At 41.7% G+C, this 14,151-nt stretch overlaps 1 protein-coding gene across 2 annotated transcripts in view; it reads right to left on the bottom strand.

Annotated features, from left to right (window-relative positions):
- Positions 1 to 8,417: 8,417 nt before the first annotated feature.
- Positions 8,418 to 14,151, bottom strand: part of RCSD1 (RCSD domain containing 1) — a 44,066-nt gene continuing 38,332 nt past the window's right edge. For both annotated transcript variants that reach the window (XM_063127606.1, XM_063127607.1), the window contains 2 exons: positions 12,238 to 12,429; positions 8,418 to 9,408 (listed from right to left, as the gene is read on the bottom strand). In XM_063127606.1, the coding sequence (XP_062983676.1) occupies positions 8,794 to 9,408; positions 12,238 to 12,429 (807 nt within the window). In that variant the 3' untranslated portion in view covers positions 8,418 to 8,793. The remainder of the gene's footprint in view (positions 9,409 to 12,237; positions 12,430 to 14,151) is intronic.

Raw genomic sequence — 14,151 nt, 5'->3', positions numbered from 1 at the left:
CATTTTGATTGTTGTACAATGCTGCTATGTGCATGAGCAGAAAGGTAAATTTAAATGGCCTTTCTGTTGATATATAAAACATAATGTTTATTTCACCATAGCCATACACTGAAAGCACAGAGGAAATCCATATCTTTCTTCAAGTTAGTTGCTGTTGCTTCAGTTGCTATTACTGAACTCCATTGCATTGAGCTGAGCTGAAGGGCAGCACTCTAGCCTCATCCATCCACCCGGAGTCACTGGGGAGTTGTACAAACTTGTTCAGTATTTGTAAAAGGCCTGCAGAATCTATTAATATATTTGAAAACGTACTCCCATATGAACCTTCTCTTTAAAATCTTCATCAGTGGACTTTGTGTGTATCTTTAAAAATGAGGGAGCTTCAGGCTAGGAGGGTGGGGTTGGAGCAGTAAAAAGTCCATTCATTCCACACTGAGTGCTGGGGGAGGAGAACTGCCTCATCCTCTCCTTTCAGTCAGCAAGTCTCCATTCAAAGTACACACACCCCAACAAAGGAAAAGGTGAAGAGATAGCACTACACCAAGACATAAGGGTGTATTAAAGTCACTTGGCGGAAAAAACCAGACTTTTCCCACTCCAAAAAGAAACGAAACATGGAGAGGAAGAGGTGAGATGAGCGCAGGACAGGAACGATGTCATCTGAGTACTGGGCTGCAAAACCGCATACCAGGCATGGTAAGTATGCAATAAATCGCTGGGGTGATGGGGCTCTTGTTCTTATTGATGTGCCAGCATATGATGCATTTGCTTTCAGAAGCTCTTCTGCTTGTATTGCTTCTTTGTATTAATTGTTGATTAATACTTGTTAGCCATCTTGACAGCTTTTTTATTTATTTATTTATTTATTTATTACATTTTTATACTGCCCAATAGCCGAAGCTCTCTGGGCGGTTCACAAAAATTAAAACCACAATAAAACACCCAACAGGTTAAAAACACAATTACGAAATACAGTATAAAAAGCGCAACCAGGATAAAACCACACAGCAAAGTTGATATAAGATTAAAATACAGAGTTAAAACAGTAAAATTTAAATTTAAGTTAAAATTAAGTGTTAAAATACTGAGTGAATAAAAAGGTCTTCAGCTGGCAACGAAAGCAGTACAGTGTAGGTGCCAGGCGGACCTCTCTGGGGAGCTCGTTCCACAACCGGGGTGCCACAGCGGAGAAAGCCCTCCTCCTAGTAGCCACCTGCCTCACTTCCTTTGGCAGGGGCTCACGGAGAAGGGCCCCTGTAGATGATCTTAAGGTCCGGGTAGGTACATATGGGAGGAGGCGTTCCTTCAGATAACCTGGCCCCAAACCGTTTAGGGCTTTAAATGTCAATACCAGCACTTTGAATTGGGCCCGGACCTGGACTGGCAGCCAATGAAGCTGGAAAAGGACTGGCGTAATGTGATCTCGCCGGCCAGTCCCTGTTAGTAACCTTGCTGCCCTATTTTGTACCAGCTGAAGCTTCCGGACCGTTTTCAAAGGCAGCCCCACGTATAACGCATTGCAGTAATCCAAGCGAGAGGTTATCAGAGCATGGATAACTGTAGCTAGGCTATCTGTCCAGATAAGGGTGTAGTTGGTATATCAACCTAAGCTGATAAAAGGTGCTCTTTGCCACTGAGTTCACCTGTGCCTCAAGTGACAGTTCTGGATCCAAGAGCACCCCCAAACTACGGACCCGATCCTTTAGGGAGAGTGCAACCCCGTCCAGGACAGGGCAAACATCACCTCGCCGGACAGATGAACCACCCGCTAACAGTACCTCCATCTTGTCTGGATTGAGTCTCAGTTTGTTAGCCCTCATCCAGTCCATTACTGTGCCCAGGCACTGGTTCAGAACAGTCACTGCCTCACCTGGGTTTGATGAAAAGGAAAGGTAGAGTTGGGTATCATCCGCATATTGATGATACCTCAGTCCACATCTCCGGATAACCTCCCCCAGCGGCTTCATGTATATGTTAAACAGCATAGGGGCTATGATAGAGCCCTGTGGAACCCCATGGCTTAGGAGCCACGGCACAGAGCAATAATCTCCCAGCACCACCTTCTGGAATCAGCCATCCAAGTAGGAGTGGAACCACTGCAATGCAGTACCTCCAACTCCCAGCTCAGACAACCTATCCAGAAGGATACCATGGTCGATGGTATCGAAGGCCGCTGAGAGGTCCAGGAGAACCAACAGGGTCGCACTCCCCCTGTCTCTCTCCCGACAGAGGTCATCCCACAGGGCGACCAAGGCAGTTTCTGTTCCAAAACCAGGCCTGAAACCCGATTGAAATGGATCTAGATAATCCGTTTCATTCAAGAGTGCCTGGAGTTGTCCTGCAACCACCCGCTCAAGCACCTTGCCCAGCTTTTTAAATCTGAAAACTGGGTATTCGGCTATTGGGCGGTATAAAAGGGTAATAAATAAAAATAAAATAAATATTTTCATTTTTAAAAAATATACATAAATTAATCATTTACCAAGTGGTGACTGAACTGCTCTATCTTCTGTGCCTCTAAATGGGAAAATTCTCCAAGCTCAGATCTGTACCATTTTTTCAAGTGATATTTATTTATTACATTTATATACCGCCCCACAGCCAAAGCTCCTGATTTTACTACATATCAGGAACTGATACAGTAAATGTTCTGTAGCTTGTGTCACCTTTGTTGGGTCCAGGGCAAGCCCTACCATTAGCGGCTGCCTCAGGTGGCAGATGCTGGGGTGTGGGCAGCAGTGAGATCTTGGAAGGCAAAGCCTCTCCTGCACCCCCTAAACTAACATGCTGTCCTCAATGTTGAAGCAAAATTTGGGCCATCCCTGGTGGGGCCTTTCCTGCCTTACACTTTAGAAGGCACAGGATTGGATTTAAGCATGAAGGTAGCCATATGGAAGCAAATGAAAAGCGCTCAAACTTATCAAGGTTCTATGGGGTATCACCCTAGCCCTACATTGCTCTCATGCAGACACTATGGGGTGGGGTAATCAATCTGGTATCTTCCACATGTTTTGGATTACAACTTCATTAAGCCCCAGCCAGCATGAACAATGGTCAGGGATTATGAAAGTTGTAGTTCAAAACATCTGGAGGCACCGGTTTGCCTGGAATACTTTGAGTGAATGCTTTTTGGTAGCTTTTACATGGGAAAGGGTTCCTATAATAAGACTGATCCAATTCAAACACTTTGTCCTCAGTTTACAAGACTAACATTGTTTACTCAGCTCTTAACTCAGCTGCTTACCCACCCTGCTATACTTCACAGGACACTTCATTGCCAATAATGCTTGTGTCATTTTGCGAATGAAATCCTGATGTTGGAAAAAGCCTTGCTGAAGTTTATGTAGGAAACTAATAAAATTCCCTGTCCCTCCAAAAGGCTAGACTTTACTTTCCAACAAGTGTCTTTATTCCTCACTTCCTTTAACCTAATTAAAAAACAACAAAAAATTCCAAACCTCATTAAAACTGCAGGGAATTAAAACTAGTAATGTAATGTGGGATTTTGCTTTTGGCACATATTTTCCTCCTAAACCTTTCAATTTTTTTTAATTTTGCTAAGTTTCTATGTATTTCATGAACAAAAGAACTTACATGTTTGAACATCATTCATTTAAAAACACAAGAAATATTGCTGTGTTTTACAGCAGAATGTTCTTAGTAGTGGCATGAGAAACTTTTAGTTATGTCTTCCCAAATCCAAGGGATTTGAAGTTGTATCCCCACAAAACAAATTGAATACTATTGGCTGCTTCTTTTTGAAATGTTCAAAAGAGTGTAGTTTACTTCTGCACCATTCATACACTTTTAAAAAATCACAATACATTCCCCATTATTTCCCTATAAGGAGGGCCCTATTTATTAACATCAAGTGAGAAAGTGCCAAAATTTCTCTAGTTTGTTTCCTAAAGGAGAAGTAGTCCTCCTTGCAATATGTTAGTCATTACTTGAGCTTCTGATGTTAATTCTAGACAGCTTTCTAAAAGGTGAATTTATATGCCAGATCACAATGCCATTAATGTTCTGTTCTGCGAACATTATCTCTGAATAGCAACATTCCCTTCCCCTTATGATGCTTTTGACACCTGTGAATTTTGAAGATGGGTTGCCATGTGATGCAGCGATTGTTAAGAAAAAAATATAGGCAAAAGCTCTATCGTACTATTCCCTGGAGTCCAGCTTATTGTAATTTGTGTTATATAGTGTTTTTTAAGCAAAGCAAATGTGACTATCATAATTGCGTGAATCTGTATTTTGCCAAGGAGGTCCAAACTCATAAGCCAAAGACTTCCAGGATTCTTCCAGTGACATTTGTTGTTATTGGCTGGCATTGTAGAACACTCCTAAAACTGGCTGCATCTTTACACTGAAGCAAACAAAGTCACAAATTATAACTTTTTATTGAAGATTCAATAATCAAAGAGTTGGAACATATGGGAGGACAAAAAGTTGCAGCATAGTACTTCTCTATTATGTTGTAAACTCTTGGCAGAGACTAGTATGCCGTCTGTTTTTCACAGCATTCAATCTATCAAAATATTAAGGCCAAGGTCTTCCATGATAGTTGTTTCAAATATCCATCAATAAGCACAAGCATCTGAAAGATTCACATTGATTTTCATACAATACATGGCCTTGTGGGTAAATTTATGCTATTAATTTATTATTATTATTATTATTATTATTATTATTATTATTATTATTATTATTGGAGTAATTATTTTCCTCCTGGGTTAAAACCAACAACTTGCATTTAAAACCACAAAATGTTCCACAGGGAGATGAGATTGCTTTCCTAATCCCCTGCTGATTTTTACTACCTAGTCTGATGAAGCGTTCTAGCTAATTCATAACCTTTCTCAATCTTTTGTGGCATTTTGGTTGGTCCTAATAAAGTTAATTCCTAACTGTGGGTTTTAGCTTTCCCCCCTAGGTTTTTGGGGTTCTCGTTATTTCTTATTGTTCCGGATAGGAGTTCTGTGTCTTTAATATACAGCGCTAGTGGGATTAGGGACACAGTACCAGCAAGGGGCCCTTGGATGGAATCAGAAGTAACTTGACACTTCTACCAATACACATGTGTTCAAAGGATGAGGGACAATCAATTGTGTGTGTCTCAACGGTAAATCATATGCTTCATATGTAGAGGGTCCCAGTTCATTCTCTGACATCTTCATTTAAAAGTTCTCATTTGGCAATGCTAGAGAAGACCTCTCTTCCTGAGGTCAAGTAGAGCATCTGTCACCAGTCAGAACAGCCAACACTGGGCTAGATGGAGCAATGGTCTGACTCAGTATAAAGCAGCCATACGACAGGCAGATATTCACAAGGTGTAGATTTTCTCATGAATCCCTATGCCAAGAAATGCATACACCTTTTGAATTAATGCCTGAGTGCAGCCTTTGTCAGGAGAATTGTAGCTACAGGAATATAAATGACACAATTTTGATAGGGGCAGCTTTAAGATAGAACTCAGCAATATTTGTAAACAATGACCCTGGAAATAGTACTATTTAATAGGACTAGATTCCATATTTGAGAGCAAAGCTATACTGCTAGCAAGTACATTCACAGTGGGCTACAGTAAAGGGTACTTATGAAATAAGCAGAGAGACCCAACATTAATCAAATGTGGACCAACAGTAGCAATATCAGAAGGACATGTTGAGGTTAGCTTGTGGCTTCAATGTCTTCCTGAAGTGCCCTTGGTGACACTGTGGCATGGTGAATACAAGCTGCCATGAACAAGTTGAGTTCTTTCAAGTACTTGGGCTAACCCTGAAAGAGATAATCAATAGAGAGTTCATCCTGATAAAAATACTGGAGTGGCCCCCAATTAGGCCCGAAGTAAGCACATTCTTCCAAGGAAACCAGCTCCAAATATTTTGACAACTGTTTTTCCTCCGGATTCAGTTTCTGAGATCAAAAGTGGGACTGAGATGTTGGGCAAGTCTGAATCTCCATATCACTTCCCTGGCTTTTGCAGCAAAATAAGGAGAGGGGAGTTTGACCTTGCTTTCACCCAGAGAAACATGACAGACAAACCCAAAGTCTTACTAAGACAGATGGTGACCACAAAAACTCTGTGTGTCAAGTCTTTGACTTTGCCATGGGCATAATCAGCAGTGTGGCTATTTTGAGTATTGTAGCAAGAAAAAAATATTTTCAGTTCAGTCAGGCCATCCATTGCTATAATACAGTAGAAGAGCAGAGAACAAAACAATGGGGCATCCATATGGGTTGCATTATATATATATATATGTATGTATGTATGTATGTGTGTGTGTCTATATAAAACAGAAAAATTATTTATCTGAAAATGCTAGAAATCTGGACCATCTAATAAAATGAATAGACAGTAATTTGCAGGAGAAACATAATTCATAATTAACATATGGAACTCATTGTTGCAGAATGCTGTGATGTCCGTTAGCACAGATTACTTAAACATGCATATAAAATAGATTTACTATTACCCATAATAACCAAAAAGTAGAACCTCCATGTTCAGAAGCAGTATATCTTTGATTACCATATTCTTGGGACAAACCACAAGAAACTATTATCTCCATTATGCCTTAGTTGAGAGTTTCACACAGCGTCTAACTTGCCATTGCTAGAATTAGTTTGGACAAGAATTGAGATGGACCTTTTCCCTGATCAGCAAAGCAATTCTTATGTAATGTGCAAATCCTATGCAGCTTGGTACCTCTTTGATGTGCATACCATTTCATGTCTTCTGTTTCAGTGCTAACGTTCTAAACTAGCAATAACGTGTGAAGCTTCTGCTTCTGCCTGGAAAAGCCTTTTGGAAGGGAGGAAAAGCAACCCCATGTTCACTACCAGCCACAGCACTGAACCACATGGAGAATTGTCACTGGTCATAGCCTACAGGTGTGCTGTCTTCTGAGACTGGCACCACTTACCCTCAGAATACTGGGGCTGTAGCATCACCATTGTTGTTTTCAAGGGGAATTCACTCAATATCAGCCCTAGTGTTTATGGTAAGTGCAGTACAAAAAGCCAAACAAGACAAAATGATTCAGCTCCATTAATAAGGATGTTTTCTGACTGCTGAAGCCCAGCTGGAAATGTTACTGTTTGGGAACCTTAGTACTCACATCCTACTTATGTTACTATGGGCAGCAGTACAACAATTTCCTGGCCAGTTAGAAAATACTGCTCTGCTTTCCATAGGTCAGCTTCAGGGAAGGCTGTTCTTGACACAGAACTGTTCCAGCACAGACATACATAGATAAACATCTGACCAGAACAATGTGCAGACAAAAGGCAGCTGTTATGGCCCATGCTTGCCTGACATCTTCCCAGTGCTGTCTATATCTACAGAACTAGGCAAGGTCACAATATAGCAGTCTCCCTATATAAATAGGTACAAACTTTCATCCATCAATCACACCAATGCACAAGGGAACAATAAGTTTAAATGTTTTAAGTTGCTTCTCACTAATTTACTGATGATGTGTTTTTCCTCCCGTCTGCCATTTGATATATCAGTCAATCTTCCTGTTTCAGACCTGTTAGAATCTGTTTCCAGTAATAAGACTATGCAACAAAGAGGAGGCATAGCTCAGTGGTGGAGCACATGCTCAGTGGTGGACATGGAAGATCCTAGTTTCAATTCCCAGCATCTCCAGGGGGGGATCTACACTACTGCTTTTAAAGCGCTTTAAAGCACTTTGAAAATGTTTTGAAAACTGTATATGCAGTGTGTCCTGGGCCCCAACAGTTGTCAAAACTGTTATAAAGTGCTTTAAAGCGCTTTAAAGCAGTAGTGTAGATCCCCCCCAGGTAGGGCTGGGAAAGTCTGCTGTCTGAAACCCTGAGAGCTACTGTCAGTTATTGTAGAAGATATTAAGCTAGGTAGACCAATGGTCTAACTTGGTGTAAGGCAACCTCCTACTCCTACATTCCTAAGATCCATTCAAGCAATTACCAGGACTTCTTGAATGGAAGGGCAGATCTTTGCAAGATGCAGTGTTCCCCCACTCCCTCTCCCCGCCCCGCGCGCGCGCACACACACACACACACATGTCAGGTTTAAGCAACTCTTGCATCAGTCAAAGAAAGCAAATGTAAAAAGCCTACACTTGACAGAAGGCTCATTCTCATTACAAATACCCATTTTTCTCTTTCTATTCCATATGAACAACAATCGGATATTCAGATAAATAGTATAAGAGAGTCAACATTCATGTGTGAAAACACCCAGAGTATTTCCCTGTAGTTAAGAGCAAACCTAGAAAAGCTGTCTAGCAAGTGGAAATTTTCCTTTACCACATATACGGATTATTTCATAGTCACTAATTTAAGCAGAAGGGATTGTTTTGTGTGGTTCTGTGGGTGACCATGTAATTGATATGCATGCAGCATAGTTACAGCTGACAGGCCACAAGAGGTTTGGAAATGTCGACTTTAATCAGAATTGTTACTAATATGCATTATAGTTCTTTCCATTTGAAAAATGTTGAAAAAACCTCAGCAACCATTACATTCCTTTACAACATGGAAGGATTTTCTATACCATTCTTCTTGGTGTGTCATCAGCTTGAGAAGCCTAGAATGTTCATTGTCTGTATCAAGCTATCTTCCATCAGAGATTACCAGATTTGCCACAATAAAAGCCTAAGAACTGCCAAAGAAAGGGGGTAACACTGGTATCTTTGGGATTTTCGTTTAAGGGACAGCTCATTCATTCATAAGTAAGCACGGTAGTGGGAACCCCACCCTAACCTCAGTTTCCCATATATTATGTGCACAGTGATTATACTGGCGTTACACTCTGGTGCTCACATCAGCTTCTGTGTCTCCTGCAGGCTGTGGAGTCCCATTGTCTTGTGTGTCTGATACCTGCTGTCTGTCTTTACTCTCACTTAATTTACCCCCCTTCTCTCCTTTATAGTTTTTTTCCTGGTTAGAAGCATTGTCATCATTCCTATCCCCCAAAGTGCTCTTCCACGACCTTCTTTTTGTGTCCTTTGCAGTGTCAAGATCTAGGCCCTTCTCTTTGTTGTCCTTGGTGGTCTCACATGGCTTTTCCTCTGAAAGGTTCTGATGTGGTTTCTCTTCTTTACTGTCTTTGCATGATGTCACTTCTTCTGCTCCTCCCTCTTTCTCTTTGCTTTCTGTTCTATTGGACCCTGGATCTGACAGGGATTTTTCATCAGATGCTGTACAGTTTTGTTTCTCATGGTGGTCTATGCCATCTTCAGAGTGAGACAGTGATTTTGTAGGCTTACTCTTGTCCGTGAATTTGCCCTCCTCATCCTTGGCACCATTTTCTTGAGGTGAAACACTTACCCCTAAATCTAGGTCATCTCCATATTCTGACTGTGACTTTCGAAATCTTCTAGAGGGTGGTCTGCGTTTTATTGATCCTCGTGTCCGTATCTGAAAGTGAATAAAGCTATGATTAAAAACTAGACTAAGTAGACCAATGCTGCAAAGTCAGCAAACATACCTAACAGAGATGCTTAGGTTTTATCAGAACTTTGTTCTTTTAAAAATAGTAATGTTTAACATGGTGTTTTTATTCTTTTATTCTATTTGTTGTACACCACTCTGAAATCTTTTGGATGGGTAGTAGTATATAAATATTGTAAAAAAATAAAAAATTCAATTTCAAATTTATCTATTGGAAGTGTTTGTATGTCCTCTATGGTCTCAAAAACCGCACATCCAATTGTTATGAAACTTTCAGAATTTATTCTATCTCTCTGTTTGGGATAGTTTTAGGCATTGTGAAATTTTCATCCTGCATCTTGAAACTAAATGGTGGCCAATTAACATTTTTTAAAGATGCACTGTTTCAATATTTCTGTTTGCTTGTATGTCCTCCAAGACTGTGAAATTTAAACACCTGAAGCTCCAAGACTGTGAAACTTGCCATGCAGACTAAGAGCATGTTGTACAGAAAGCACCAAATGAAATGACTCCGTAAAAAAAGAGAAAGAGATTGAGGGAAGAGGATGAAACGTGTTGGTGGCAGTGAGCAGAATGGAATAATGGGTGGAGTTAGTGTCAGTTGGGAAAGTCAGAGAGTAGGCGCTGAGGCAGTTATTTGGTTAGAAGAGAAGGGGGATTCCACACGTCATACTCGGGGCACTTCCATCTGCCCCCAGTACACCCCGAAAACGATCGTGTAACTCGCCTGTAAAAGAGACGAGGAAGAGGCGTCCTTGCCGGCGCCGCCACCCAACTCCCTCCTCGCCGGCCAGCTCGGAGAGCTCGGCAGAAGAAGGCGGGGTGGAGAGCTTCTTCCGCTCTCCACCCCGCCTTCTTCCGCCAAGCTCTCCGTCCCGGCCGTCGAGGAGGGAGTTGGGTGGCGGCGCTGGTGCCGGCAAGGACGCCTCTTCCTCGTCTCTTTTACAGGCAAGTTACACGATCGCTTTGGGGTCGCACTGGGGCTGCATGGACGACGTGTGGAAGTGCCCTAGTTGAGTTAGAGGTGGGAGCTGACAGGGATAACAGTTGGTGCGATATTAGTTAGCTAATATTAAAAAAATTGTTACAGTATGAAAAAAAGAACAAGCAGAGTTTGAAGCCAGGGATGATTAACAGGCAGTGTTATAGAACAGCCCTGTCCCCTCTGCTGTGGGGCAGCTCCATCTAAGGGGGATGGAGTGGACAGATCACTCCCTCAGGGGGCTAAAGAGGTGGACCATCAAAGGAGCCATTCCTTCACTCGGGGGGGGGGGGGGCGGGCAGGCACAATGTGTCCAACACAATTCAAAGTGCTGGTTATGACCTATAAAGCTCTATATGGTTCGGGTCCAGGTTATTTGAAAGAACGTATTCTCCCTTATGAGCCTGCCCGTGCTTTGAGATCTTCTGGAGAGGCCCTTCTTTCAGTCCCACCTTCTTCACAGGCACGCTTGGTGGGAACATGGGAGAGGGCCTTCTCGGTGGCTGCTCCGGTGCTCTGGAACTCTCTTCCCGGGGAAGCTAGGCTGGCTCCCTCCTTGATGGGCTTTCGGAAGCAGGCTAAAACTTTTTTGTTCAAGCAGGCCTTTGGAGAATAATCCAGCCCTCCATCTATGTTAATGTTTTATAATTTTGTTGTGTATTTTTTAATTGTTTATGGTTTTGTTTCCCTCCCCCCCCCATGTATATTTTAAACTTTGTAAGGCCGCCTTGAGGCCCAGCATTGGGCAAAAGGCGGGATACTACTACTACTACTAATAATAATAATAATAATAATAACTCTGACAGCTGTGTGAGTTTACTGGAAGGCTTCTCTCTATCAGCCTAAAGTCAATTCCAACCCATGCAAAGCTGGGTCCTTCCACTAGTAGACTTATCAGGTCAATTTTTGTATGATGCTATATGTAATTCTGGAGACTCAAGTCTTAGGAACGTTGTTCAGCATGGTTACACATTTGCCAACCAATTCAAATAATTTTGTAACATTCCATGGTCTTACATATATATATATATTTTAGCCCTGCCAGACATTGTTGGTGGCAGCGTTCTATGAGAGTCACAGAATGCAACTCAAGTCTCATTTATTTTTTATTTAAAACAATTCTAAGACTAACTCTTTAGGAAGAATATTAGCTACTGCTCCATTAAAAGGGATTAATCCTCCAATCACATGAACTTGCCAATTATCTTTTTATAAATATATATATATCAAGAACTCATAAGGCAGTATCCGACGATGTCATTCTGCTAACACAAATTATGTTGTGCTAATGTAAGAAAACTCTAGTGCAGCGCTGATAGTGTTAACTTATGTGATGGATTTTCTGACCATAGACTACTATTTGTTCACTTAACTGTCACTTGACCTAAATTCATTTTGATCAGTTTGAAAGTTGTATATAAAAGCATCTCTTTTCAATTTGATTTTCATATTTTGATGATGTCAGATTGTGAGGGTTTCCCCACCCCTTTCTTTTATACTTTCCCAATGAAAGGCTTTCTTTTCTCTCTCTCTCATGGTGTACTTTCTTAACTATTAAGTGGTCTTCTGTACTGGGAAAGCCACATATCATCATTGTATATGCTGCTTACTATATCAAAATAAATCTCTAAGTGGTTTACAGAAAAAGATATCAAAATACATCATAATGAATAAAAACCCTCATCAGTTAAAATGTTTAACATTTTTAAATCAAAGCTAAAAGCACAATAATAAGCAGACTAACTGGGCAGCATAATCATTCCCTGAAGGCTTGGGTGAAGAGATGAGAAATTGGTGCCTCCCGAATAGCATACCTTGTTGTAACACTGAAGAGGAGCGCCCTCTGGTGGCTGATCAAAGCTGACTGGTGTCTCATCTGGTATATCTGAATGACAGTGTGGACTGATGGGGGTGGATGGGGGGCTGCTAAATGGAGAGACTTTTAGGCCAGGACTTTTAGGAGACGCTCCTGGCAGCAGGGAAGCTGGAGAAAATGCCAGGTTGGCCTGCAAAGAAAAACAAACAAACATACAGTCATTATTTTCCACTTCCTTCCCAAGATTTAAAACCTTGCCTTAATATTACCATCCCATCAATCAGCATACTTTGTTTTGGATGTGGAAAACATTAAACAATACATGAACATGGAGATTCCTAAAACTTTACTCAGGTGATCTACCCTGTAATCATAGAAAGAGCCAACTCATTTGAAAAATGGGACTATCCACGTACAAGAAGGATGTATCAGCAGGCTTGGGGAAGCCCCAAGGGTCTGCAGAAATACAAACAAATCTCTTTTAAAAAAACCTAAACTCAAAGCAGCTACAATTGTGCACTGAGCATTTTTAGTTGGCATGGAATGCTAACTGATTGTTATGGGGTGGATGGAAAATCAGAGTGTGGGGTGTGTGTCAAATGGAGTACCCTGGAAGTTGGCATGGCTGGCTGGAACCCTGAACAAGAGCACACCACACTGCAACATTTTGTTGCAGGTCCCTCTAATGACTCACCTCACTATGACCTGTAGATCCCTTCAGGTTGTCACTTTGTGTAAAAAGAAAGAAGAAGAAGAAAAAGACCCGCCTCTCAGTATCCTCTTAACCCCATCCTGGAAGGCTTCAGTGATAAACTACTGGGCACTGTTTTGAAATTACTTTGTTAACCATGACCATGGGAGGGAGCCCTTGCTCTTAAAACATTAGTTTCACCAGCTGAATTAACTCCCAGTGACATTGTCAACAAATAATCTGAAGAGGAAAAGATATGACAGAAGAGTTGCCCTCCCCAAATAGCTGGACCCAAAGATTATTCTTGTGTCAGGAGAACCTTTATAGATTTTCCAGAATCTCAGCCAAGAGAATATATCTCCAGTGACTTGGCCTGAGAGAGATTGTCAACAAAGCCATAATAATATTCGATTTAAATCTCTCTGTCTTATCCATCCTTGTCTGGAGAGCACTCTAGGCTTCCAGTGTTGTGAAATCTTCCTTAGTTTTAATCCCAATGACCACAGAAAATCCCACAGGAGAAAACCATGTGGTTGTGATGTTGACGTTGTTAAGGTGATCAGCATAGCTGAAAGTCCTGGGTGATATTAACAGAACATTGATATGTGGAAGCTCATATTGCTGGGGTCCTAGGATGCTTCTGTACAGGAATACTGGGACTATTTTCACAATGTCTGCAGCATGAGCTAGGACAGAAACAGACACTATCACCTTGGACAACTATCAGTATAAATTAGGTGTTACTGAGAGAAGCAAAATACCATGCATAAAGTGATAAAAGGCCAACAGAATGAACCACATTGATACAAAAACTCTGCTTCTGTAGAAGCACATGCCTATACTCTCCTACTAAGAAGTAAACCCCATTGAGCCCAATGGAACTTACTCCTGTCTAAATGCTTGGAAAGCCCTGGGATGGGTGTGCAGTGGTGCAGCATTGATTATACGACGCTGCTGCAATCAGCCATCCACCCTGGCTGGGTCTTTCCAATGAAGCTGCGGAGAAAAAAAGTCGGGGATGTACCTCAACTGTTTTCTTGGGAGTGAGATGAGGACACACAAGACAGCATCAAGACAACCCCAAAACCTCACTCTGGAGTTGCAGCAGAGGCTTGGCTGGGTGGTGCCTGGTGAAAGGTGACCTGTGATTGGTCATCTTCTACCAGGAAGAGGTGGGGATGGCTCTGGTCCCTGGATGGCCAACCAGAAACACGCACTCCC

This window comes from Elgaria multicarinata, chromosome 5 (genome assembly GCF_023053635.1).
Source record: "Elgaria multicarinata webbii isolate HBS135686 ecotype San Diego chromosome 5, rElgMul1.1.pri, whole genome shotgun sequence".
NCBI classification, from domain to species: Eukaryota; Metazoa; Chordata; class Lepidosauria; order Squamata; family Anguidae; genus Elgaria; species Elgaria multicarinata.
This window is presented reverse-complemented; position numbering and strand designations above follow the sequence as displayed.